The 26054-nt window shown below is 37.9% G+C and overlaps 5 protein-coding genes across 5 annotated transcripts in view; 1 reads left to right on the top strand and 4 right to left on the bottom strand.

Annotated features, from left to right (window-relative positions):
• Positions 1-7222, top strand: part of LOC106143123 (protein son of sevenless) — a 49721-nt gene extending 42499 nt beyond the window's left edge. The window contains exons 33-35 of the mRNA XM_060953046.1: positions 1246-1376; positions 2306-2413; positions 3455-7222. Coding sequence (XP_060809029.1) covers positions 1246-1376; positions 2306-2405 — 231 coding nt within the window. The 3' untranslated portion in view covers positions 2406-2413; positions 3455-7222. The remainder of the gene's footprint in view (positions 1-1245; positions 1377-2305; positions 2414-3454) is intronic.
• Positions 7223-8543: 1321 nt separating this feature from the next.
• On the bottom strand, positions 8544-10244 carry LOC132903781 (DNA-binding protein Ets97D-like). The gene is made up of 2 exons (XM_060952845.1): positions 10000-10244; positions 8544-9081 (listed from the first exon to the last, which is right to left on the bottom strand). The coding sequence occupies exons 1-2, from the start codon at positions 10242-10244 to the stop codon at positions 8973-8975; spliced, it is 354 nt and encodes a 117-aa protein (XP_060808828.1). The 3' UTR covers positions 8544-8972.
• Positions 10245-13426: 3182 nt separating this feature from the next.
• LOC132903780 (DNA-binding protein Ets97D-like) lies at positions 13427-14579 on the bottom strand. The gene is made up of 2 exons (XM_060952844.1): positions 14335-14579; positions 13427-13694 (listed from the first exon to the last, which is right to left on the bottom strand). Exons 1-2 carry the CDS (start codon positions 14577-14579, stop codon positions 13586-13588), a joined length of 354 nt encoding a protein of 117 aa, XP_060808827.1. The 3' UTR covers positions 13427-13585.
• Positions 14580-17192: 2613 nt separating this feature from the next.
• On the bottom strand, positions 17193-19165 carry LOC132903779 (DNA-binding protein Ets97D-like). The gene is made up of 2 exons (XM_060952843.1): positions 18921-19165; positions 17193-18002 (listed from the first exon to the last, which is right to left on the bottom strand). The coding sequence occupies exons 1-2, from the start codon at positions 19163-19165 to the stop codon at positions 17894-17896; spliced, it is 354 nt and encodes a 117-aa protein (XP_060808826.1). The 3' UTR covers positions 17193-17893.
• Positions 19166-22347: 3182 nt separating this feature from the next.
• Positions 22348-23500, bottom strand: LOC132903778 (DNA-binding protein Ets97D-like). Its single transcript, XM_060952842.1, has 2 exons — positions 23256-23500; positions 22348-22615 (listed from the first exon to the last, which is right to left on the bottom strand). The coding sequence occupies exons 1-2, from the start codon at positions 23498-23500 to the stop codon at positions 22507-22509; spliced, it is 354 nt and encodes a 117-aa protein (XP_060808825.1). The 3' UTR covers positions 22348-22506.
• Between the last annotated feature and the right edge of the window lie 2554 nt (positions 23501-26054).

Raw genomic sequence — 26054 nt, 5'->3', positions numbered from 1 at the left:
ATACATTACGGTCACGTCTGTGTCCCTGACAGAGCCAGCTGGCTTGGAAGACCGATAGACCATGTTCAGCTGTTTGGCTTAATGATAGAATTGAGATTCAAATAGTGATAGGTTGGCTAGCACATCGCTTAAAAGAAAAATGGCAAGGTTAAAAGCTGATTCCTTAGACACCTTTTACGACATCCATGGGGTGAATATGAAGTGGCCCTGTTCTTTTTATATTGGTGTCAGGAAATACACGGCACTATTGTACTTTTATATACACAATACGTGTTAAAATTAAAAAAATGTATATTTGTCTTTTATTAGGTTTTTCTTTTGGTCTTGATAACTATCACAAAACAACTTATTAACTATGATATCTTATTTCTTAATTATATAGCTAAACTTACTTTGCGCAGACGCAGATAGGTGTCTAGTATATCGTGTGGAATAAATCCTATCTTACTGTTTATCTACACTGAATGAGTATTAAAATAATTAGGAAATAAGTAGGCAATTTTTCTTTTTTGCAATAGAAAATTTATCGGACATTATGATTAAGTCTTTATCCTTTACAAGGTGGACAGAGCCAATTGTCTTGAAAAGATTACAAAGCCACGTTCAGCTGTATGGTCCAATGATGGAATTGAGATACAAATAGTGACAGTTTGCTAGCCCTTTGTCTAAAAAGATAATCCCAAATTTTATAAGCCTGACTCTTAGTCACCTTTTACGACATCCATTTGAAAGAGATGGATTAGTCCTATTATTTTTTTATATTGATGCGTGCATAAATTTATTATAATAAATATCTATTTATTCAAGCTTTATTATCAGAGATCGGAATAGGTAGATTGATTTTATGTACTTGCATCATGAATTACCATAGAAAGCATAACATGGATAAGCCTCGTTTCCGGGATTCCATTTCAGTACTTACACTTACAGTAAACTACATTGTACGCGGGAAACATAGGACTACAATTTACGTGAACGAAGTCGGGGGAAAACAGCTACAACTAATATATTCTTTATCCCACTTGTAAAAATCCCGGAAAAAATCTTAATAATTTACAAATCCCGCAATCCCGGAGGCATGTTCATATTAATATATACGTTTCAGTTCATTGACCCCAATTCAATCTACCTATTCCGATCTTTATTTATTATAAAGGTATTCTCTGCCACTCGAACTTTACACCGAACTAAGTTGAATGTGCGCCATGGATGTACATAATTATATGTGTTATTCCCTCTCGCCAGCCGCCGTGTGCGGCGCCGGCGGCGGGCGCCGCGGGCCGCGCGCCGCCGCCGCTGCCGCCGCGGCCGCCGCCCGCGCCCGAGCTGCTGCGGCCCAGCAGCTCCACCATACTGCAGCGGAGGCACCATTCCATGTCAGTCGCTCAACATTTATATTTATATATGTATATATATATATACAGGGTGACTTTTAATTCAACTGCATAAATTTAACTGTTAAGTGTACTCATCTAAAGGATATTTAAAAACGTTAAAAGAAAAATATTGGTTCATATTTTAGAAAGTACGAAAAAAAATAAAAGTATCAAAATCCACGATCCTAAACACGTCATATCACTCCGGCCGGCGGAAAAGCGACGCGTAAGACTCAGAGGTCAACGACACAATGCATTCGGCTGAGCGATCTCGACAACTCTGTACTTTACTTGATCTTGATACTAGAAAAATAATTTATTTTTCAGACATTTATTTACATGTTTAGTTTTAATTTCTTTTTGTAGTATTGGTCTTTAATAAAGCGTGTGACGTAGTTTTTGAGGGGTTTTTAAATGTGAAAATGATGCCGTTTAATTTAAATAAAAATAGACTCAAACGGCTCAGAAGCATGGGTATAGTCTATGTTTAAAAGGATGCAGTTGTTTTAAATGTCATCCTGTATATTTTTTTTTTCATTTATTGTGGCACAAACAGTCAAAAATACAGATAGAATTACAAAAACAGTAAATATAGTAGACCAAACAGTGCCGATTATGTTTATGGTGTAGTCATTATAAAAGCATGCTTGTTAACAATAAGATGATCTCAATTATCTTATCCTATTAGTGATTTTGTAGTGTAATAAATAAATCAAATACATAAATTTATTCCTTTCCAATTTACATGAATACATGTATGATGATGATGTATATATATATATATATATATATATATATATATATATATATATATATATATAGAGAGAGAGGCAGAGACTACCTCTTTCCACTTGCCACGATCCCCGCATACTTCCTTTGCTTTAATAAAATAAAATAAAACATTCATTCATTCATTCATTCATTCGCAGGTCGGCGGTCAGTTCCACCCCGAGCGCCAACGCCGCGGAGGCCCCCCGGCTGCCTCCGAAGCCGGCCAGCTGCTGCGTCACGTGCGGCGCTAGACCTTAGACTTTAAGGTACGTGGACATAACGTATAGTCACGTCTGTGTCAGGGTAGACAGAGACATATATACTTTGTTTTTTTTAGAACCGAAGAAGTGAAGTGACAAATAAATAAAATAAAAAATAAATCTTTTATTAGGCAACAACGTAGTTTTAACTTAAAATTTAGGTGCTGGAGCCATCTTTTAAGCAAAAGAATGCTTGTGCCAGATGACTCCGCTCTTCTTATCGATAAGACACATAAATGTTACCTAAAGTGATTTAGAACATGCATGACTAAGGTTTAGGTTTAGTGACAGAACTATACATACATATATAGCGTGATTTTTATATATATATATATAAATCACGCTTTTTTCCCGGAGGGGTAGGCAGAGACTACATCTTTCCATTTTCCACGATCTCTGCATATGTACTTCCTTCGCTACATCCACATTCATAACTCCCAGAATAATGTTTGACGTGATTCGGATTAGAAAGGATGGACATAAAATAAACAACAAAATAACATGTGTTTTTTTTTATTAGAAAATATGTCATATGGATGTGGTAAAATGCGACTAAGTAGGCATACCGTTAGCATATTAGATAGGCGTGGCCTTTCCGTGTTTTCAAGACCACAGACTTGACAAGGCCACGTTCAGGCTCTGTCTACCCAGCAAGGGATATAGACGTGTTTATATATATATATATATATATATATATAGGATATAACAATTTCAGTTTGTCCCATCAAAAAAACATCTTTTTGAAAAAGTGATTTTTTTCACAATTTTATTTGACTAAATATTCGTATTGACATAATAAGTTCTACATTCATCCATATTTTTTAATGTAGACAATGTGCATTCGTCCATGATTTAGATTTAAGAGATCTATATTTGTAAATTGACGTCTAATGAAAATGCTGCAGTGTAGTTTGTTCTGCCGCTTCTTCTACACATGCGCTTTGGAAGCGGTAGTAGTTATAATTAGATTTAAGTGATGTGACGTCAATAAGTGATACCTTGTATCCAATTTTGAAAATAAATCTATTCTATTCTAAATTATTTCAGATGCAGCGACTCCCAACTCTCAGTCCTGTGCAGTGCCAATAAATAGTTCCGCTTAGTTGTACGAAACACCGACGGCGATACGACATTTCTTTATATATATATTTAAAAAAATAAATAATAGATACAGATAAAAAGTGTACAAAATAACATGAAGAACCGAACTGTCTTATATCAGAGTGTTTGCGCCCGTGTCGATTAAAAATTTGACGAATACAATATGTATTTATTTTATTCTGAAAGTTGATTTCTTAAAAAATATATAGTTATGATATAAAGGAACTCTGAATAATCTGGCGTGGCATAAGTCTCTGAATACCCTCAATAGGAACGAGACGTGATGAAAAATCAATCTTGTAATATTGAAATAAATTATGTATTCTATTGAGAAATGTGTTTTGTAAATATAAATACGATTTATTTTTAATTATGAAATTGTAATTTTTAACATGAAAATTGTAACGGAAACAAATACTCTGATAAAGATATGGAAAATGAATAAATTATTAAAAAATATATATTTTTAAAGTTTTAAATAATGCCGTGTCGCCTACGGACAGAAATTAATATTAAATGGATGACTTTATTAATAAAAAAAAAGAGACAAATAGTAAACTATCTCGTTCTCGCATTAGAATTGTTTATTTGATTGATTGATTGATAGAAATTGCGCATTTAACTACGTATGTTTCCATGTTTACGATTTAAAATGAAATTTATACCGCAGGTCGTTATGTAATTGAATGTTATTTTTATCAAACGAATACATATTTGGTATCGAAGTTGATAATTTTTGCAACTTTATTTTTAAAAATTAAAGTCAAATGTATATAGTTATTTGTAAAAAGTCAATAATTATGTGGTCGTATTAATAAAGTTTAAATTTTACTATTTGGATTTTTTTTTCTCCGCCGAAATTAACTTTTTTTATGTAGTAATTTTTAAACCTTACTATATTTAAATTTTCAAAATAATATAACTCATATTATTGAAAATAATTTAAGTTAATTTTAAAATTATCAATGTAATTAAAAAATATGAATTATATATTTTTATTTTGTCATGAGGTCGTTTCGGAGTTTCATTTGAAAGTTCAATTTTTTTTCAAAAATTCATACTTCGATGTCGAATATAGTATCGGTTATAGTAGAAAAACAGTAAATTGTATTCATGTGTTATGTGTGTGTGTATGTATGTATGTGCGTGGACACAACAATGCATTTATGTAAATAGGGCGCATGAGTGACGCAAAAAACAAAATATACGTAGAACGAATGTATAAAATTATTTTGCACACACATTACAAAAAAATATTTTGCTACGATTTCATGAGATTTATTTTTTTCGGCATAATTATTAATTATGTATCATCTATGCAACATATTATGCGACACGATTATTATGCCAAAAAAATATTAACCATCTTTAGACGTTTTTAACACACACAAAGTGTCGACCGTCACTAAATAGAAAATGAAAAAAAAAAAACAATACAAAAGTTTTAATTTTAAATATCTGTCTTATATACGCATGACCGCGTAGCAATGCGCGCGCGACGCCGTTTATAACAAGCGAAAAACTATCGCTGTCTCTTTTCACTTCATATGCAAAAGCGCAACAGTGATAGTTTTTTACGCCGAGGGGAATTGGAAGATTAAAGCCATATTAAAGTCCGTATTGAATCAATTGAGTTTGATAGAAATGTTTTTTTTTTCTAAATTATTTTTTTTTTTAATTTATCATTCTTACTTCTAACATATCGGGGTACATTTTCGTTGTGTTTTGTACAGGAAACATAGTGATATTATTATTTCGTGTATCATATTGTATTGTCAAAATTGTGTATGTTGTTTTGTAAGCAAGGTCTGCTGTTAGTGGTCATGTCGTTCTGACTTTCGATTTGTAATTAGGGTTGAACACAGGGTCGGATTTGGAGAAGGTAAAAAAATAATTAGAATAATTGTTTAATTTAAATTCTGACACATTTCTTTTTAAGTTTAAATATATTTCAGACTATTTATGTACATACAGCTATACGTGGCCTATCAGTCTTTTCAAGACTGATGGCCCTGTCCACCCCGCAAGGGATTAAGACCTGATCATATGTATGTTTTAATTTCTACTTTGTCTCATACATTTAAATCTGGCCCTGGTAAAAGGGACTGTTGTGTCATAAATTTGACTTTTAAATTTATTATACCCGTTTATGATCACCGAAAAAAAAACTGTCCGCGTCTGAGTAAGAACGAAACATACACAATAAAACTTGTCCCTTTCGCACAAAATGTAAAAAGAAAGAGACGGATATACGTTTGAAGCTGTTCGTATCACTGTGTAGTGAAAATGTTACATTGTATGTATAGTTTATTAATTGAAATGGTGATTTGAATGACGAGGGGTTACTGCGGCCTATATGTACTGCGCTGATTTACAATAAGGTTGATATCGGGCTATAAGATATTTAATGCGTAGAGATTAAATTACAATGTTTTAATATAAATAAGTTTGTCCGGTGGTTAAGTAGTATTGTTGTTGTCTTTTGTACATAAGGTCCCAGGTTTGAACCTTATGGAGCCTCTAGGTATTGTCGATGCTTTCGGGAACCATTTTGAAACCGACGAAAATAAAATGAAGGACATCTCATGATTTAATTTGCAGTGTTATGTATCGAGGTTTCTTTGAGAAGTTGGCGTTGAACTTTGATGAATAATGTATGAATTTTTAATTATTTTTTCAAGATCTGTTCACGCCTTTAGAACACATCTTTATTAATAAATACTATAGCTGTATGTGATATAAGATATAGTTCTACAAATCTTATAGCCCAAGTCGCCGTGTTTTACCACTATCTATATACGATGGACATTCATTCGTGATGGTGAAGCGAGAATGGACCAATCAAATCGCATCGCTTGTATCCGAACGCCTGATTGGTCGATTCGAATGTAGTAACATGTATTGTTGTCTCTTATCATCGCGCGGTCAACGCTTGGCCGTTTTAGTGATGCGTTTGCGCATCCGGCAGGTTGGTCGATTGTTAATTGTATTAGTTGAAAATATTCTTTATTTTTTAACTTGATTTTTGAATATCAATTGATATTTTTAATTAAAAACGATTGATAGAAATATTTAAACTGAATATTTGAGGTGGCTCAAATTGTTATGATGTGTTAAAATATATCTCTTCGCTATATAAATACGATTCAAAATCAAAGTTTATTTTTGATTTGGCAGAAAAAAACATTTGACTATCGAAAAATCTGCAAGTGACGCTTAGGGTCGGAACACACCTGTCGCAATCGGACGATGAAATTTGGCAAGTTTCTTTATGACTTGCGCCAATCGCGACTAACGCCTATATTAAAAACGTAAAATATCAAAAAGGTTAATTTTTTTTCTAAATAAATATATAAATGCTTGTAAATTTAAAACAAGTCACATCAGTTAAGATGTAAAATTGTATAAGCAATCATTTTGCCAATACTTATAATATTACAGTGTGAAAGTCATACCTACACGAGACAAAAGCGTAGACGCTATGTAGGCACAAATTTAGTGATAATTTTTTTTATCATAGTTTACAATTTTAAGGGTTTTTTTTTAATAAAATGAGTAACCAACATGCAACGCGACAATGAATATTTAACCGCGTTGCGTCCGGTGTGTCCCGGCCCTTATGTTAGACGCGACTAGTTGTAAGACCAGACCACCTGTACTATATAATGTAAATATGTAATGTAAGATAATATAGACATTCATATATATACAGTTGTGGGTTGTTTTATTTCGTTACCTTCTCAGTAAAATCTACAAACACCAGTGATTACTTTCAGTTTGGCATCAGTGGAGTGTGATGAACATCTTACATATTTTCAATTTCATAAATATGTCAAGATATTTCAACGGGACAGTTAAATCTGTAATTGGTCTTGTTATTCAAAGGAATCCTGTTATCCGGCTCGAAGGACCAATGTTTGGGAAGTGAGAGATTGTTGTTGTTAAATGTTAAACCAATTTTAGTTAAACCTCATTTATTATATTCAATTCAATCTTAATAGTCTTGCCGTCTGAAATAAAAAAATCACTAAAAATACATATATGTATATGTAATGTATACGTATGTATTTAACTGTTATCGTATCACCCGTAAATTTATCTCAATCTGGGCTGAATCTGATGTAATATTAAAAGAAGAATCCGAATCTGAAGCTGATTCTTTTGAGCCCTCCCTTGGTCGCATTATACGATACCCACAGGAAAGATATAGAGTGGTCCTATTCTAAAGAGTATTTATTGAATCGTTGAGTAAGTATTCCATAAGTCTTGTACACTTTTTTTTGTACATTTGCTTTCCTGTGCACCAACTGGATTTAACTTGAAGGCGATCAATTCTGGAGTTTCTTCAGCTGGTGCAGCTAATCTCACCAGTGGGAGTACCAGTTTCGGGGAGGGTGTCCTCCGTTTTGGGGAGCGTATCGTTCTGTTCTTTGAAGGGAGGGATTCTGTGTCACGTTTTGTAGAACGTTCAGAATTGAGCCTTGAAGCGGACGCTAGTCTCGAGTGCTTAGGTAGGTTGTAACTTTTTAACAAATACTTAAATATGAGATACAACTTGTCAATTTATTGAAATGTGAATTGACGTGAAAGAAATGCCTGCGACGTTATATTTCTTCTATTTTAGAATAAAACATTTGTTCTCGATTTTCGTGTGTGAATTAAATGACCAGCGCAGCGTGCTTTGTACGTCATATAACTTGCAACGCCCTTATAAGGAAAAACAGGAACCTTCATTAATTCATACATATAATCAAGTCTATATCCCTTGCGGGCTAGACAGACCCAGCAGTCTAAGGATATGTAAATAAAAAAAACTTTAAACGTTGATAGAATTTATTTTTACAGAACACGCTTATTCAAACTTAATAACCTAATAAATTTTCATATTTACACAATAATAAAAAAGTCAAAAAGATCATTTTCACAATATTTACCTAATTGGAAAGATGTACATATGTTTCATTTATATTTAATAAAGGTGTGCCGTGTGGTTCCCGGCACCTATACATAAAAGAATAGGACCACTCCATCTCTTTCTAAGCCAAATAGCTGAACGTGGCCTTTCAGTCTTTTCAAGACTGTTGGCTCTGTCTACCCCGCATTCGGTAATGGTATGCCGTCGGGTCAAAGCCCTGCCTCAAGATACTTAAAAAAGGCTTAAGAAGAAGAAATTATAACTTTTTCCCGGAGGGGTAGACAGAGACCACATCTTCCCACTTGCCACGATCTCTGCACACTTCCTTCGCTTCATCCACATTCATAACTCTCTTCATACAAGCACGTATCTAACAATTTATCTTCTTTCAACTGAAAAGTATTACATCAGTTTCATGACCAGCCATCGCATCACGACAACCCATTTGAAGTATACTTTCGTAGCGCTGAATTGAAGTACCCTCAATCGCCTTTAACCACACGGAGAGCGGCCCCGTTCTCCTCTGCGGCGTGTTGTCGTAGAAGCCAGCTATTCCTCGCACGCCCCGCCGTCGTGGACGCCCTTTACGAGCTCGGCGAGCTCCCCGGCGTCGTAGCCGATAAGTTGTCGTAGGTCGCAAACGAACTTGTACACGAATCTGTAATATACATTATACATATTGTCACGTCTATATACCGTGCGGGGTGGACAGAGCCAATGGTCTTGAAAAGACTGACAGGCACGTTCAGCTGATCGGCTTAACGATAGAATTGATATTCAAATAATGACAGGTTGCTAGCTCGTCGCCTAAAAGATGAATCCCAAATGTATAAGCCTATCCCTTAGTTGCCTTGTACGAAATTCACGGGAATGACATTGTCGCATACACTTTGTATGACGCTATTTTGCCGTGTAGTTCTCGGCACCAATAGAAAAAAGAACAAGACCACTCCATCTCTTTCCCATGGATTTCGTAAAAGGTAACTAACGGATAGGCTTACATTAAACCTGTTTAAGTTTGTCATTCTCATTCGTCAATCCATTTCGTTATTGCATCAATCCGTTTCATTTTTACATCAATCCCTTTCATTATTGCATCATTACGTTTCGTCACTACATCCATCCCTTTCATCATAGCATCAATCCGTTTCATTATAGCATCGTTCCTTTTTATCATAGCATTAATCCGTTTAAATTTACATCAATACCGCTCATTATTGCATTATTCCGTTTCACTTTTACATCAATCCCTTTCATCATTGCATCAATCCGTTTAATTCTTACATCATTACCTTTCATCATAGCATCAATCCGCTTCATTCTTATATCATCCCGTTTCATCATTGCAACAATCCCTTTCATCATAGCATCAATCCCTTTCATCATTGCATCACTACATTTCATCATAGCATCATTACTCTCATCACTACATCAAATCTTTTCAACATTGCATCATTCCGTTTCATCAGTGCATCAATCCGTTTCATCATTGCATCATTCCGTTTCATCACTACATCAATCCGTTTCATCATAGCATCATTCCCTTTCATCATAGCATCATTCCGTTCCCGCTCACCGCTTGCCGGCCACCTTGGCGATCATGTCCCCGTCGTAGTAGTAGCGCAGCGCGCGCGACAGCTTCTCGTAGTTCATGGCCGGCTTGTGCTTGCGCGCGCCCCACAGCCGCGCCACGCGCTCCGGCTCCAGCAGCTTGAACTCGCCCTCCGCGCCTGCGGGCCGGTCAGCGGTCTCGGAGGGAGCGGCGGCTCGCCAGTCACCATTTACGACATCCGCGGGAAAGAGATGGGAACCACACGGCATTCACATAACCTCCGCGCCTGCGGTGGATCGCAATCTCATGCTGTACAGGAGCTGGCGGTCTCGGGAGGAGCGACGGGTCGCCAGCCATACCATACGGTGCTATGACATACCATGCCACAGTATGACGATCGCAATCTCATGCTGTACAGGGGGAGCTAGCAGGCGGCTTCAATTGGTGCCGGGAACCACACGGCATTCACATAACCGTCCGCGCCTGGGGGTACATCTCATGATGTACAGACGGAGCGAAGCCTAAATAAAGAATCCCCATTTACAACATCCATGGGAAAGAGATGGAGTAGTTAGTCCTATTCTTTTTTCAATTGATGCCGGAAACCACACGGCCTTCACACACATACATACATATGGTCACTTTTATATCCCTTGCGGGGTAGACAGAGCCAACAGTCTTGAAAAGACTGAATGCCCACGTTCAGCTGTTTAGCTTAATGATAGAATTGAGACTCAAATAGTGACAGGTTGCTAACCCATCGCCTATATCGATATCTGCAAGTGACGCTTAGGGTCGGAACACACCTGTCGCAATCGGACGATAAAATTTGGCAAGTGTTCAATTCGCGAACTACGATATTAGAGCTTCACAACAAATAAAAACACACACACTTCAAATTATATATATTGAAAAATAAAAGCGACCTGAAATTATCTCTTTGATGAACTTTTGCGTAGTTAGTTTTTATATTAAAATTTTTTCACTAAAGTTCTTTAATAAAAAACAAAACATGTAACTTTTTATAACTGGCCAGTAACATTTGAAAAAGAGGTTGATACTATTTAATGTATGGACTTAATAGGATGACAAATAGTAGGAAATGAAGCCATTCTTTACATAAATTTCAACAGCAAGTTTCTTTATGACTTGCGCCAATCGCGACTATCGCCTATATTAGAAACGTAAAATATCAAAAAGTTTAATTTTTTTTCTAAATAAATATATAAATGCTTGTAAATTTAAAAAAGTCACATCAATTAAGTTGTAAAACTAAATAAGCAATCATTTTGCCAATACTTATAATATTACAGTGTGAAAGTCGTACACGAGACAAAAGCGTAGACGCTATGTACGCACAAATTTAGTTATAAACATTTTTCATCATAGTTTACAATTTGATGTTTTTTTTTTATAAAATGAGTAACGAACAAGCAACGCGACAATGAATATATAACCGCGTTGCGTCCGGTGTGTCCCGGCCCTTATGTTAGACGCGACTAGTTGTAAGACCAGACCACCTGTACTATATAATGTAAATATGTAATGTAAGATAATATAGACATTCATATATATACAGTTGTGGGTTGTTTTATTTCGTTACCTTCTCAGTAAAATCTACAAACACCAGTGATTACTTTAAGTTTGGCATCAGTGGAGTGTGATGAACATCTTACATATTTTCAATTTCATAAATTTGTCAAGATCTTTCAACGGGACAGTTAAATCTGTAATTGGTCTTGTTAAACAAGGGAATCCTGTTATCCGGCTCGAAGGACCAATGTTTGGGGAGTGAGAGATTGTTGTTGTTAAATGTTAAACCAATTTTAGTTAAACCTTGTTTATTATATTCAATTGATCTTAAAAGTCTTGCCGTCTGAAATCGAAAATTCACTAAAAATACATATATATATAATGTATACGTATGTATTTAACTGTTATCGTATCACCCGTAAATTTATTTCAATCTGGGCTGAATCTGATGTAATATTAAAAGAAGAATCCGAATCTGAAGCTGATTCTTCTGAGCCCTCTCTTGGTCGCATTATACGATACCCACAGGAAAGATATAGAGTGGTCCTATTCTAAAGAGTATTTATTGAATCGTTGAGTAAGTATTCCATAAGTCTTGTACACTTTTTTTTGTACATTTGCTTTCCTGTGCACCAGCTGGATTTAACTTGAAGGCGATCAATTCTGGAGTTTCTTCAGCTGGTGCAGCTTATCTCACCAGTGGGAGTACCAGTTTTGGGGAGGGTGTCCTCCGTTTTGATGAGCGTTTCGTTCTGTTCTTTGAAGGGAGGGATTCTGCATCACGTTTTGTAGAACGTTCCGAATTGTTCCTTGAAGCGGACGCTAGTCTCGAGTGCTTAGGTATTATAGCTTGTAACATACATACATACATAAAATCACGCCTCTTTCCCGGAGGGGTAGGCAGAGACTACCTCTTTCCACTTGCCAGGATCCCTGCATACTAGCTTGTAACTTTTTAACAAATACTAAAATATGAGATACAACTGCCAATTTATTGAAATGTATAATGACGTGAAAAAATACCATGACGTCTATATCCCTTGCGGGGTAGACAGAACCAACAGTCTTGAAAATACTGATAGGCCACGTTCACGTTAATTTTTATTTTTGTTTGTAATAATAAAACTAATAAACAGATATACAATGGTGGATTTTTTTCGTTATATTTTTTCTATTTCAGAATAAAACATTTATTATGATTTTCGTGTGTGAATTAAATGACCAGAGCAGCGTGCTTTGTACGTCATATAACTAGCAACGCTCTTATAAGGAAAAACAGGAACCTTCATTAATTCATACATATAATCACGTCTATATCCCTTGCGGGCTAGACAGACCCAGCAGTCTAAGGATATGTAAATAAAAAAAATTATAAACGTTGATAGAATTTATTTTTACAGAACACTCTTATTCAAACTTAATAACCTAATAAATTTTTATATTTACACAATAATAGGATAGTCAAAAAGATCATTTTCACAATATTTACCTAATTGGAAAGATGTTTCATTTATATTTAATAAAGGTGTGCCGTGTGATTCCCGGCACCTATACAAAAAAAATAGGACCACCCCATCTCTTTCCCATGAATTTCGTAAAAGGCGACTAAGGGATAGGCTTACAAACTTGGGATTATTACAGGCAACCTGTCACTATTTGAATCTCAATTTTATCATTAAGCCAAACAGCTGAACGTGGCCTCTCAGTCTTTTCAAGACTGTTGGCTCTGTCCACCCCGCATTCTAATGGTATGCCAAGACAGTTAAAAAAGGCTTAAGAAGAAGAATTTATCATTTTTTCCCGGAGGGGTAGGCAGAGACTACCTCTTTCCACTTGCCACGATCTCTGCACACTTCCTTCGCTTCATCCACATTCATAACTCTCTTCATGCAAGCACGCATCTCACAATTTATCTTTTAACTGAAAAGTATAACATCAGTTTCATGACCAGCCATCGCATCACGTCAACCCATTTGAAGTATACTTTCGTAGCGCTGAATTGAAGTACCCTCAATCGCCTTTAACCACACGGAGAGCGGCCCCATTCTGCTCTGCGGCGTGTTGTCGTAGAAGCCAGCTATTCCTCGCACGCCCCGCCGTCGTGGACGCCCTTTACGAGCTCGGCGAGCTCCCCGGCGTCGTAGCCGATAAGTTGTCGTAGGTCGCAAACGAACTTGTACACGAATCTGTAATATACATTATACATATTGTCACGTCTATATACCGTGCGGGGTGGACAGAGCCAATGGTCTTGAAAAGACTGACAGGCCACGTTCAGCTGATCGGCTTAACGATAGAATTGATATTCAAATAATGACAGGTTGCTAGCTCGTCGCCTAAAAGATGAATCCTAAGTGAATGAGCTTATCCCTTAGTCGCCTTCTACGACATCCACGGGAATGACATTGTCGCATACACTTTGTATGAAGCTATTTTGTATGTTGTAGGTATGTGTGCCGTGTAGTTCTTGGCACCAATATTAAAAAGAACAAGATCACATGGATTTCGTAAAAGGTGACTAACGGATAGGCTTACATTAAACCTGCTTAAGTTTGTCATTCTCATTCGTCAATCCCTTTCATCATTACATCATTCTGTTTCATCATTGCATCATTCCGTTTCATCATAGCATCATTCCGTTTCATCATTTCATCAATCCGTTAATATCTTACATCAATCCCTTCCATCATTACATCAATCCCTTTCATCATAGCATCATTCCGTTTCATCATTGCATCAATCCCTTTCATCAAAGCACCAATCCCTTTCATCACTACATCAATCCCTTTCACCATAGCATCAATCCCATTCACCACCCCCGCTCACCGCTTGCCGGCCACCTTGGCGATCATGTCCCCGTCGTAGTAGTAGCGCAGCGCGCGCGACAGCTTCTCGTAGTTCATGGCCGGCTTGTGCTTGCGCGCGCCCCACAGCCGCGCCACGCGCTCCGGCTCCAGCAGCTTGAACTCGCCCTCCGCGCCTGCGGGCCGGTCAGCGGTCTCGGAGGGAGCGGCGGCTCGCCAGTCACCATTTACGACATCCGCGGGAAAGAGATGGGAACCACACGGCATTCACATAACCTCCGCGCCTGCGGTGGATCGCAATCTCATGCTGTACAGGAGCTGGCGGTCTCGGGAGGAGCGACGGGTCGCCAGCCATACCATACGGTGCTATGACATACCATGCCACAGTATGACGATCGCAATCTCATGCTGTACTGGGGGAGCTAGCAGGCGGCTTCAATTGGTGCCGGGAACCACACGGCATTCACATAACCGTCCGCGCCTGGGGGTACATCTCATGATGTACAGACGGAGCGAAGCCTAAATAAAGAATCCCCATTTACAACATCCATGGGAAAGAGATGGAGTAGTCCTATTCTTTTTTCAATTGATGCCGGAAACCACACGGCCTTCACACACATACATACATATGGTCACTTTTATATCCCTTGCGGGGTAGACAGAGCCAACAGTCTTGAAAAGACTGAATGGCCACGTTCAGCTGTTTAGCTTAATTATAGAATTGAGATTCAAATAGTGACAGGTTGCTAACCCATCGCCTATATCGATATCTGCAAGTGACGCTTAGGGTCGGAACACAAGGTCGTAGGTGTTCAATTCGCGAACTACGATATTAGAGCTTCACGACAAATAAAAACACACACACTTTAAATTATATATATTGAAAAATAAAAGCGACCTGAAACCACCTCTTTGATGAACTTTTGCGTAGTTAGTTTTTATATTCAAATTTTTTCACTCAAGTTCCTTAATAAAAAACAAAACTGGCCAGTAACATTTGAAAAAGAGGTTGATACTATTTATTAATGTATGGACTTAATAGGATGACAAATAGTAGGAAATGAAGCCATTCTTTACATAAATTTCAACAGCAAGTTTCTTTATGACTTGCGCCAATCGCGACTAACGCCTATATTAGAAACGTAAAATATCAAAAGTTTAATTTTTTTTCTAAATAAATATATAAATGCTTGTAAATTAAAAAAAGTCACATCAATTAAGTTGTAAAACTAAATAAGCAATCATTTTGCCAATACTTATAATATTACAGTGTGAAACTCGTACACGAGACAAAAGCGTAGACGCTATGTAGGCACAATATTAGTAATAAACATTTTTCATCATAGTTTACAATTTGATGTTTTTTTTTATAAAATGAGTAACCAACATGCAACGCGAAAATGAATATTTAACCGCGTTGCGTCCGGTGTGTCCCGGCCCTTATGTTAGACGCGACTAGTTGTAAGACCAGACCACCTGTACTATATAATGTAAATATGTAATGTAAGATAATATAGACATTCATATATATACAGTTGTGGGTTGTTTTATTTCGTTACCTTCTCAGTAAAATCTACAAACACCAGTGATTACTTTCAGTTTGGCATCAGCGGAGTGTGATGAACATCTTACATATTTTCAATTTCATAAATATGTCAAGATATTTCAACGGGACAGTTAAATCTGTAATTGGTCTTGTTATGCAAAGGAATCCTGCTATCCGGCTCGAAGGACCAATTTTTGGGGAGTGAGAGATTGTTGTTGTTAAATGTTCAACCAATTTTAGTTAAACCTTGTTTATTATATTCAATTGATCTTAAAAGTCTTGCCGACTGAAATCGAAAATTCACTAAAAATACATATATATATAATGTATACGTATGTATTTAACTGTTATCGTATCACCCGTAAATTTATCTCAATCTGGGCTGAATCTGATGTAATATTAAAAGAAGAATCCGAATCTGAAGCTGATTCTTTTGAGCCCTCCCTTGGTCGCATTATACGATACCCACAGGAAAGATATAGAGTGGTCCTATTCTAAAGAGTATTTATTGAATCGTTGAGTAAGTATTCCATAAGTCTTGTACACTTTTTTTTGTACATTTGCTTTCCTGTGCACCAACTGGATTTAACTTGAAGGCGATCAATTCTGGAGTTTCTTCAGCTGTTGCAGCTAATCTCACCAGTGGGAGTACCAGTTTCGGGGAGGGTGTCCTCCGTTTTGGGGAGCGTATCGTTCTGTTCTTTGAAGGGAGGGATTCTGTGTCACGTTTTGTAGAACGTTCAGAATTGAGCCTTGAAGCGGACGCTAGTCTCGAGTGCTTAGGTATTATAGCTTGTAACATACATACATAAAATCACGCCTCTTTCCCGGAGGGGTAGGCAGAGACTACCTCTTTCCACTTGCCACGATCCCTGCATACTAGCTTGTAACTTTTTAACAAATACTAAAATATGAGATACAACTTGCCAATTTATTGAAATGTATAATGACGTGAAAAAATGCCATGACGTCTATATCCCTTGCGGGGTAGACAGAACCAACAGTCTTGAAAATACTGATAGGCCACGTTCACGTTAATTTTTATTTTTGTTTGTAATAATAAAACTAATAAACAGATATACAATGGTGGATTTTTTTCGTTATATTTTTTCTATTTCAGAATAAAACATTTATTATGATTTTCGTGTGTGAATTAAATGACCAGAGCAGCGTGCTTTGTACGTCATATAACTAGCAACGCTCTTAAATAAGGAAAAACAGGAACCTTCATTAATTCATACATATAATCACGTCTATATCCCTTGCGGGCTAGACAGACCCAGCAGCCTAAGGATATGTAAATAAAAAAAATTATAAACGTTGATAGAATTTATTTTTACAGAACACTCTTATTCAAACTTAATAACCTAATAAATTTTTATATTTACACAATAATAAAAAAGTCAAAAAGATCATTTTCACAATATTTACCTAATTGGAAAGATGTACATATGTTTCATTTATATTTAATAAAGGTGTGCCGTGTGGTTCCCGGCACCTATACATAAAAGAATAGGACCACTCCATCTCTTTCCCATGGATGTCGTAAAAGGCGACTAAGGGATAGGCTTACAAACTTGGGATTATTACAGGCAACCTGTCACTATTTGAATCTCAATTCTATCATTAAGCCAAATAGCTGAACGTGGCCATTCAGTCTTTTCAAGACTGTTGGCTCTGTCTACCCCGTATTCTCATCATATGCCGTCGAGTCAAAGCCCTGCATCAAGATAGTAAGAATTTATCATTTTTTTTCCGGAGGGAGAAGCAGAGACCACATGTTTCCACTTGCCACGATCTCTGCACACTTCCTTCGCTTCATCCACATTCATAACTCTCTTCATGCAAGCTCGCATCTAACAATTTATCTTCTTTCAACTGAAAAGTATAACATCAGTTTCATGACCAGCCATCGCATCACGTCAACCCATTTGAAGAATACTTTCGTAGCGCTGAATTGAAGTACCCTCAATCGCCTTTAACCACACGGAGAGCGGCCCCATTCTGCTCTGCGGCGTGTTGTCGTAGAAGCCAGCTATTCCTCGCACGCCCCGCCGTCGTGGACGCCCTTTACGAGCTCGGCGAGCTCCCCGGCGTCGTAGCCGATAAGTTGTCGTAGGTCGCAAACGAACTTGTACACGAATCTGTAATATACATTATACATATTGTCACGTCTATATACCGTGCGGGGTGGACAGAGCCAATGGTCTTGAAAAGACTGACAGGCACGTTCAGCTGATCGGCTTAACGATAGAATTGATATTCAAATAATGACAGGTTGCTAGCTCGTCGCCTAAAAGATGAATCCCAAATGTATAAGCCTATCCCTTAGTTGCCTTGTACGAAATTCACGGGAATGACATTGTCGCATACACTTTGTATGACGCTATTTTGCCGTGTAGTTCTCGGCACCAATAGAAAAAAGAACAAGACCACTCCATCTCTTTCCCATGGATTTCGTAAAAGGTAACTAACGGATAGGCTTACATTAAACCTGTTTAAGTTTGTCATTCTCATTCGTCAATCCATTTCGTTATTGCATCAATCCGTTTCATTTTTACATCAATCCCTTTCATTATTGCATCATTACGTTTCGTCACTACATCCATCCCTTTCATCATAGCATCAATCCGTTTCATTATAGCATCGTTCCTTTTTATCATAGCATTAATCCGTTTAAATTTACATCAATACCGCTCATTATTGCATTATTCCGTTTCACTTTTACATCAATCCCTTTCATCATTGCATCAATCCGTTTAATTCTTACATCATTACCTTTCATCATAGCATCAATCCGCTTCATTCTTATATCATCCCGTTTCATCATTGCAACAATCCCTTTCATCATAGCATCAATCCCTTTCATCATTGCATCACTACATTTCATCATAGCATCATTACTCTCATCACTACATCAAATCTTTTCAACATTGCATCATTCCGTTTCATCAGTGCATCAATCCGTTTCATCATTGCATCATTCCGTTTCATCACTACATCAATCCGTTTCATCATAGCATCATTCCCTTTCATCATAGCATCATTCCGTTCCCGCTCACCGCTTGCCGGCCACCTTGGCGATCATGTCCCCGTCGTAGTAGTAGCGCAGCGCGCGCGACAGCTTCTCGTAGTTCATGGCCGGCTTGTGCTTGCGCGCGCCCCACAGCCGCGCCACGCGCTCCGGCTCCAGCAGCTTGAACTCGCCCTCCGCGCCTGCGGGCCGGTCAGCGGTCTCGGAGGGAGCGGCGGCTCGCCAGTCACCATTTACGACATCCGCGGGAAAGAGATGGGAACCACACGGCATTCACATAACCTCCGCGCCTGCGGTGGATCGCAATCTCATGCTGTACAGGAGCTGGCGGTCTCGGGAGGAGCGACGGGTCGCCAGCCATACCATACGGTGCTATGACATACCATGCCACAGTATGACGATCGCAATCTCATGCTGTACAGGGGGAGCTAGCAGGCGGCTTCAATTGGTGCCGGGAACCACACGGCATTCACATAACCGTCCGCGCCTGGGGGTACATCTCATGATGTACAGACGGAGCGAAGCCTAAATAAAGAATCCCCATTTACAACATCCATGGGAAAGAGATGGAGTAGTTAGTCCTATTCTTTTTTCAATTGATGCCGGAAACCACACGGCCTTCACACACATACATACATATGGTCACTTTTATATCCCTTGCGGGGTAGACAGAGCCAACAGTCTTGAAAAGACTGAATGCCCACGTTCAGCTGTTTAGCTTAATGATAGAATTGAGACTCAAATAGTGACAGGTTGCTAACCCATCGCCTATATCGATATCTGCAAGTGACGCTTAGGGTCGGAACACACCTGTCGCAATCGGACGATAAAATTTGGCAAGTGTTCAATTCGCGAACTACGATATTAGAGCTTCACAACAAATAAAAACACACACACTTCAAATTATATATATTGAAAAATAAAAGCGACCTGAAATTATCTCTTTGATGAACTTTTGCGTAGTTAGTTTTTATATTAAAATTTTTTCACTAAAGTTCTTTAATAAAAAACAAAACATGTAACTTTTTATAACTGGCCAGTAACATTTGAAAAAGAGGTTGATACTATTTAATGTATGGACTTAATAGGATGACAAATAGTAGGAAATGAAGCCATTCTTTACATAAATTTCAACAGCAAGTTTCTTTATGACTTGCGCCAATCGCGACTATCGCCTATATTAGAAACGTAAAATATCAAAAAGTTTAATTTTTTTTCTAAATAAATATATAAATGCTTGTAAATTTAAAAAAGTCACATCAATTAAGTTGTAAAACTAAATAAGCAATCATTTTGCCAATACTTATAATATTACAGTGTGAAAGTCGTACACGAGACAAAAGCGTAGACGCTATGTACGCACAAATTTAGTTATAAACATTTTTCATCATAGTTTACAATTTGATGTTTTTTTTTTATAAAATGAGTAACGAACAAGCAACGCGACAATGAATATATAACCGCGTTGCGTCCGGTGTGTCCCGGCCCTTATGTTAGACGCGACTAGTTGTAAGACCAGACCACCTGTACTATATAATGTAAATATGTAATGTAAGATAATATAGACATTCATATATATACAGTTGTGGGTTGTTTTATTTCGTTACCTTCTCAGTAAAATCTACAAACACCAGTGATTACTTTAAGTTTGGCATCAGTGGAGTGTGATGAACATCTTACATATTTTCAATTTCATAAATTTGTCAAGATCTTTCAACGGGACAGTTAAATCTGTAATTGGTCTTGTTAAACAAGGGAATCCTGTTATCCGGCTCGAAGGACCAATGTTTGGGGAGTGAGAGATTGTTGTTGTTAAATGTTAAACCAATTTTAGTTAAACCTTGTTTATTATATTCAATTGATCTTAAAAGTCTTGCCGTCTGAAATCGAAAATTCACTAAAAATACATATATATATAATGTATACGTATGTATTTAACTGTTATCGTATCACCCGTAAATTTATTTCAATCTGGGCTGAATCTGATGTAATATTAAAAGAAGAATCCGAATCTGAAGCTGATTCTTCTGAGCCCTCTCTTGGTCGCATTATACGATACCCACAGGAAAGATATAGAGTGGTCCTATTCTAAAGAGTATTTATTGAATCGTTGAGTAAGTATTCCATAAGTCTTGTACACTTTTTTTTGTACATTTGCTTTCCTGTGCACCAGCTGGATTTAACTTGAAGGCGATCAATTCTGGAGTTTCTTCAGCTGGTGCAGCTTATCTCACCAGTGGGAGTACCAGTTTTGGGGAGGGTGTCCTCCGTTTTGATGAGCGTTTCGTTCTGTTCTTTGAAGGGAGGGATTCTGCATCACGTTTTGTAGAACGTTCCGAATTGTTCCTTGAAGCGGACGCTAGTCTCGAGTGCTTAGGTATTATAGCTTGTAACATACATACATACATAAAATCACGCCTCTTTCCCGGAGGGGTAGGCAGAGACTACCTCTTTCCACTTGCCAGGATCCCTGCATACTAGCTTGTAACTTTTTAACAAATACTAAAATATGAGATACAACTGCCAATTTATTGAAATGTATAATGACGTGAAAAAATACCATGACGTCTATATCCCTTGCGGGGTAGACAGAACCAACAGTCTTGAAAATACTGATAGGCCACGTTCACGTTAATTTTTATTTTTGTTTGTAATAATAAAACTAATAAACAGATATACAATGGTGGATTTTTTTCGTTATATTTTTTCTATTTCAGAATAAAACATTTATTATGATTTTCGTGTGTGAATTAAATGACCAGAGCAGCGTGCTTTGTACGTCATATAACTAGCAACGCTCTTATAAGGAAAAACAGGAACCTTCATTAATTCATACATATAATCACGTCTATATCCCTTGCGGGCTAGACAGACCCAGCAGTCTAAGGATATGTAAATAAAAAAAATTATAAACGTTGATAGAATTTATTTTTACAGAACACTCTTATTCAAACTTAATAACCTAATAAATTTTTATATTTACACAATAATAGGATAGTCAAAAAGATCATTTTCACAATATTTACCTAATTGGAAAGATGTTTCATTTATATTTAATAAAGGTGTGCCGTGTGATTCCCGGCACCTATACAAAAAAAATAGGACCACCCCATCTCTTTCCCATGAATTTCGTAAAAGGCGACTAAGGGATAGGCTTACAAACTTGGGATTATTACAGGCAACCTGTCACTATTTGAATCTCAATTTTATCATTAAGCCAAACAGCTGAACGTGGCCTCTCAGTCTTTTCAAGACTGTTGGCTCTGTCCACCCCGCATTCTAATGGTATGCCAAGACAGTTAAAAAAGGCTTAAGAAGAAGAATTTATCATTTTTTCCCGGAGGGGTAGGCAGAGACTACCTCTTTCCACTTGCCACGATCTCTGCACACTTCCTTCGCTTCATCCACATTCATAACTCTCTTCATGCAAGCACGCATCTCACAATTTATCTTTTAACTGAAAAGTATAACATCAGTTTCATGACCAGCCATCGCATCACGTCAACCCATTTGAAGTATACTTTCGTAGCGCTGAATTGAAGTACCCTCAATCGCCTTTAACCACACGGAGAGCGGCCCCATTCTGCTCTGCGGCGTGTTGTCGTAGAAGCCAGCTATTCCTCGCACGCCCCGCCGTCGTGGACGCCCTTTACGAGCTCGGCGAGCTCCCCGGCGTCGTAGCCGATAAGTTGTCGTAGGTCGCAAACGAACTTGTACACGAATCTGTAATATACATTATACATATTGTCACGTCTATATACCGTGCGGGGTGGACAGAGCCAATGGTCTTGAAAAGACTGACAGGCCACGTTCAGCTGATCGGCTTAACGATAGAATTGATATTCAAATAATGACAGGTTGCTAGCTCGTCGCCTAAAAGATGAATCCTAAGTGAATGAGCTTATCCCTTAGTCGCCTTCTACGACATCCACGGGAATGACATTGTCGCATACACTTTGTATGAAGCTATTTTGTATGTTGTAGGTATGTGTGCCGTGTAGTTCTTGGCACCAATATTAAAAAGAACAAGATCACATGGATTTCGTAAAAGGTGACTAACGGATAGGCTTACATTAAACCTGCTTAAGTTTGTCATTCTCATTCGTCAATCCCTTTCATCATTACATCATTCTGTTTCATCATTGCATCATTCCGTTTCATCATAGCATCATTCCGTTTCATCATTTCATCAATCCGTTAATATCTTACATCAATCCCTTCCATCATTACATCAATCCCTTTCATCATAGCATCATTCCGTTTCATCATTGCATCAATCCCTTTCATCAAAGCACCAATCCCTTTCATCACTACATCAATCCCTTTCACCATAGCATCAATCCCATTCACCACCCCCGCTCACCGCTTGCCGGCCACCTTGGCGATCATGTCCCCGTCGTAGTAGTAGCGCAGCGCGCGCGACAGCTTCTCGTAGTTCATGGCCGGCTTGTGCTTGCGCGCGCCCCACAGCCGCGCCACGCGCTCCGGCTCCAGCAGCTTGAACTCGCCCTCCGCGCCTGCGGGCCGGTCAGCGGTCTCGGAGGGAGCGGCGGCTCGCCAGTCACCATTTACGACATCCGCGGGAAAGAGATGGGAACCACACGGCATTCACATAACCTCCGCGCCTGCGGTGGATCGCAATCTCATGCTGTACAGGAGCTGGCGGTCTCGGGAGGAGCGACGGGTCGCCAGCCATACCATACGGTGCTATGACATACCATGCCACAGTATGACGATCGCAATCTCATGCTGTACAGGGGGAGCTAGCAGGCGGCTTCAATTGGTGCCGGGAACCACACGGCATTCACATAACCGTCCGCGCCTGGGGGTACATCTCATGATGTACAGACGGAGCGAAGCCTAAATAAAGAATCCCCATTTACAACATCCATGGGAAAGAGATGGAGTAGTTAGTCCTATTCTTTTTTCAATTGATGCCGGAAACCACACGGCCTTCACACACATACATACATATGGTCACTTTTATATCCCTTGCGGGGTAGACAGAGCCAACAGTCTTGAAAAGACTGAATGCCCACGTTCAGCTGTTTAGCTTAATGATAGAATTGAGACTCAAATAGTGACAGGTTGCTAACCCATCGCCTATATCGATATCTGCAAGTGACGCTTAGGGTCGGAACACAAGGTCGTAGGTGTTCAATTCGCGAACTACGATATTAGAGCTTCACGACAAATAAAAACACACACACTTTAAATTATATATATTGAAAAATAAAAGCGACCTGAAACCACCTCTTTGATGAACTTTTGCGTAGTTAGTTTTTATATTCAAATTTTTTCACTCAAGTTCCTTAATAAAAAACAAAACTGGCCAGTAACATTTGAAAAAGAGGTTGATACTATTTATTAATGTATGGACTTAATAGGATGACAAATAGTAGGAAATGAAGCCATTCTTTACATAAATTTCAACAGCAAGTTTCTTTATGACTTGCGCCAATCGCGACTAACGCCTATATTAGAAACGTAAAATATCAAAAGTTTAATTTTTTTTCTAAATAAATATATAAATGCTTGTAAATTAAAAAAAGTCACATCAATTAAGTTGTAAAACTAAATAAGCAATCATTTTGCCAATACTTATAATATTACAGTGTGAAACTCGTACACGAGACAAAAGCGTAGACGCTATGTAGGCACAATATTAGTAATAAACATTTTTCATCATAGTTTACAATTTGATGTTTTTTTTTATAAAATGAGTAACCAACATGCAACGCGAAAATGAATATTTAACCGCGTTGCGTCCGGTGTGTCCCGGCCCTTATGTTAGACGCGACTAGTTGTAAGACCAGACCACCTGTACTATATAATGTAAATATGTAATGTAAGATAATATAGACATTCATATATATACAGTTGTGGGTTGTTTTATTTCGTTACCTTCTCAGTAAAATCTACAAACACCAGTGATTACTTTCAGTTTGGCATCAGCGGAGTGTGATGAACATCTTACATATTTTCAATTTCATAAATATGTCAAGATATTTCAACGGGACAGTTAAATCTGTAATTGGTCTTGTTATGCAAAGGAATCCTGCTATCCGGCTCGAAGGACCAATTTTTGGGGAGTGAGAGATTGTTGTTGTTAAATGTTCAACCAATTTTAGTTAAACCTTGTTTATTATATTCAATTGATCTTAAAAGTCTTGCCGACTGAAATCGAAAATTCACTAAAAATACATATATATGTAATGTATACGTATGTATTTAACTGTTATCGTATCACCCGTAAATTTATCTCAATCTGGGCTGAATCTGATGTAATATTAAAAGAAGAATCCGAATCTGAAGCTGATTCTTTTGAGCCCTCCCTTGGTCGCATTATACGATACCCACAGGAAAGATATAGAGTGGTCCTATTCTAAAGAGTATTTATTGAATCGTTGAGTAAGTATTCCATAAGTCTTGTACACTTTTTTTTGTACATTTGCTTTCCTGTGCACCAACTGGATTTAACTTGAAGGCGATCAATTCTGGAGTTTCTTCAGCTGTTGCAGCTAATCTCACCAGTGGGAGTACCAGTTTCGGGGAGGGTGTCCTCCGTTTTGGGGAGCGTATCGTTCTGTTCTTTGAAGGGAGGGATTCTGTGTCACGTTTTGTAGAACGTTCAGAATTGAGCCTTGAAGCGGACGCTAGTCTCGAGTGCTTAGGTATTATAGCTTGTAACATACATACATAAAATCACGCCTCTTTCCCGGAGGGGTAGGCAGAGACTACCTCTTTCCACTTGCCACGATCCCTGCATACTAGCTTGTAACTTTTTAACAAATACTAAAATATGAGATACAACTTGCCAATTTATTGAAATGTATAATGACGTGAAAAAATGCCATGACGTCTATATCCCTTGCGGGGTAGACAGAACCAACAGTCTTGAAAATACTGATAGGCCACGTTCACGTTAATTTTTATTTTTGTTTGTAATAATAAAACTAATAAACAGATATACAATGGTGGATTTTTTTCGTTATATTTTTTCTATTTCAGAATAAAACATTTATTATGATTTTCGTGTGTGAATTAAATGACCAGAGCAGCGTGCTTTGTACGTCATATAACTAGCAACGCTCTTAAATAAGGAAAAACAGGAACCTTCATTAATTCATACATATAATCACGTCTATATCCCTTGCGGGCT

Source organism: Amyelois transitella, chromosome 30, assembly GCF_032362555.1.
Source record: "Amyelois transitella isolate CPQ chromosome 30, ilAmyTran1.1, whole genome shotgun sequence".
Classification (NCBI taxonomy): Eukaryota; Metazoa; Arthropoda; class Insecta; order Lepidoptera; family Pyralidae; genus Amyelois; species Amyelois transitella.
This window is presented reverse-complemented; position numbering and strand designations above follow the sequence as displayed.

Bases quoted from the DNA above. Each gene is read 5' to 3' on its own strand.
- LOC132903781 (XM_060952845.1), bottom strand. From the start codon at position 10,244: ATGCCGTGTGGTTCCCATCTCTTTCCCGCGGATGTCGTAAATGGTGAC. The intron at 9,082-9,999 runs GTGAGCGGGAAC...TGTATATTACAG, and splicing joins GCCAAGGTGGCCGGCAAGCG to ATTCGTGTACAAGTTCGTTT.
- LOC132903780 (XM_060952844.1), bottom strand. From the start codon at position 14,579: ATGCCGTGTGGTTCCCATCTCTTTCCCGCGGATGTCGTAAATGGTGAC. The intron at 13,695-14,334 runs GTGAGCGGGGGT...TGTATATTACAG, and splicing joins GCCAAGGTGGCCGGCAAGCG to ATTCGTGTACAAGTTCGTTT.
- LOC132903779 (XM_060952843.1), bottom strand. From the start codon at position 19,165: ATGCCGTGTGGTTCCCATCTCTTTCCCGCGGATGTCGTAAATGGTGAC. The intron at 18,003-18,920 runs GTGAGCGGGAAC...TGTATATTACAG, and splicing joins GCCAAGGTGGCCGGCAAGCG to ATTCGTGTACAAGTTCGTTT.
- LOC132903778 (XM_060952842.1), bottom strand. From the start codon at position 23,500: ATGCCGTGTGGTTCCCATCTCTTTCCCGCGGATGTCGTAAATGGTGAC. The intron at 22,616-23,255 runs GTGAGCGGGGGT...TGTATATTACAG, and splicing joins GCCAAGGTGGCCGGCAAGCG to ATTCGTGTACAAGTTCGTTT.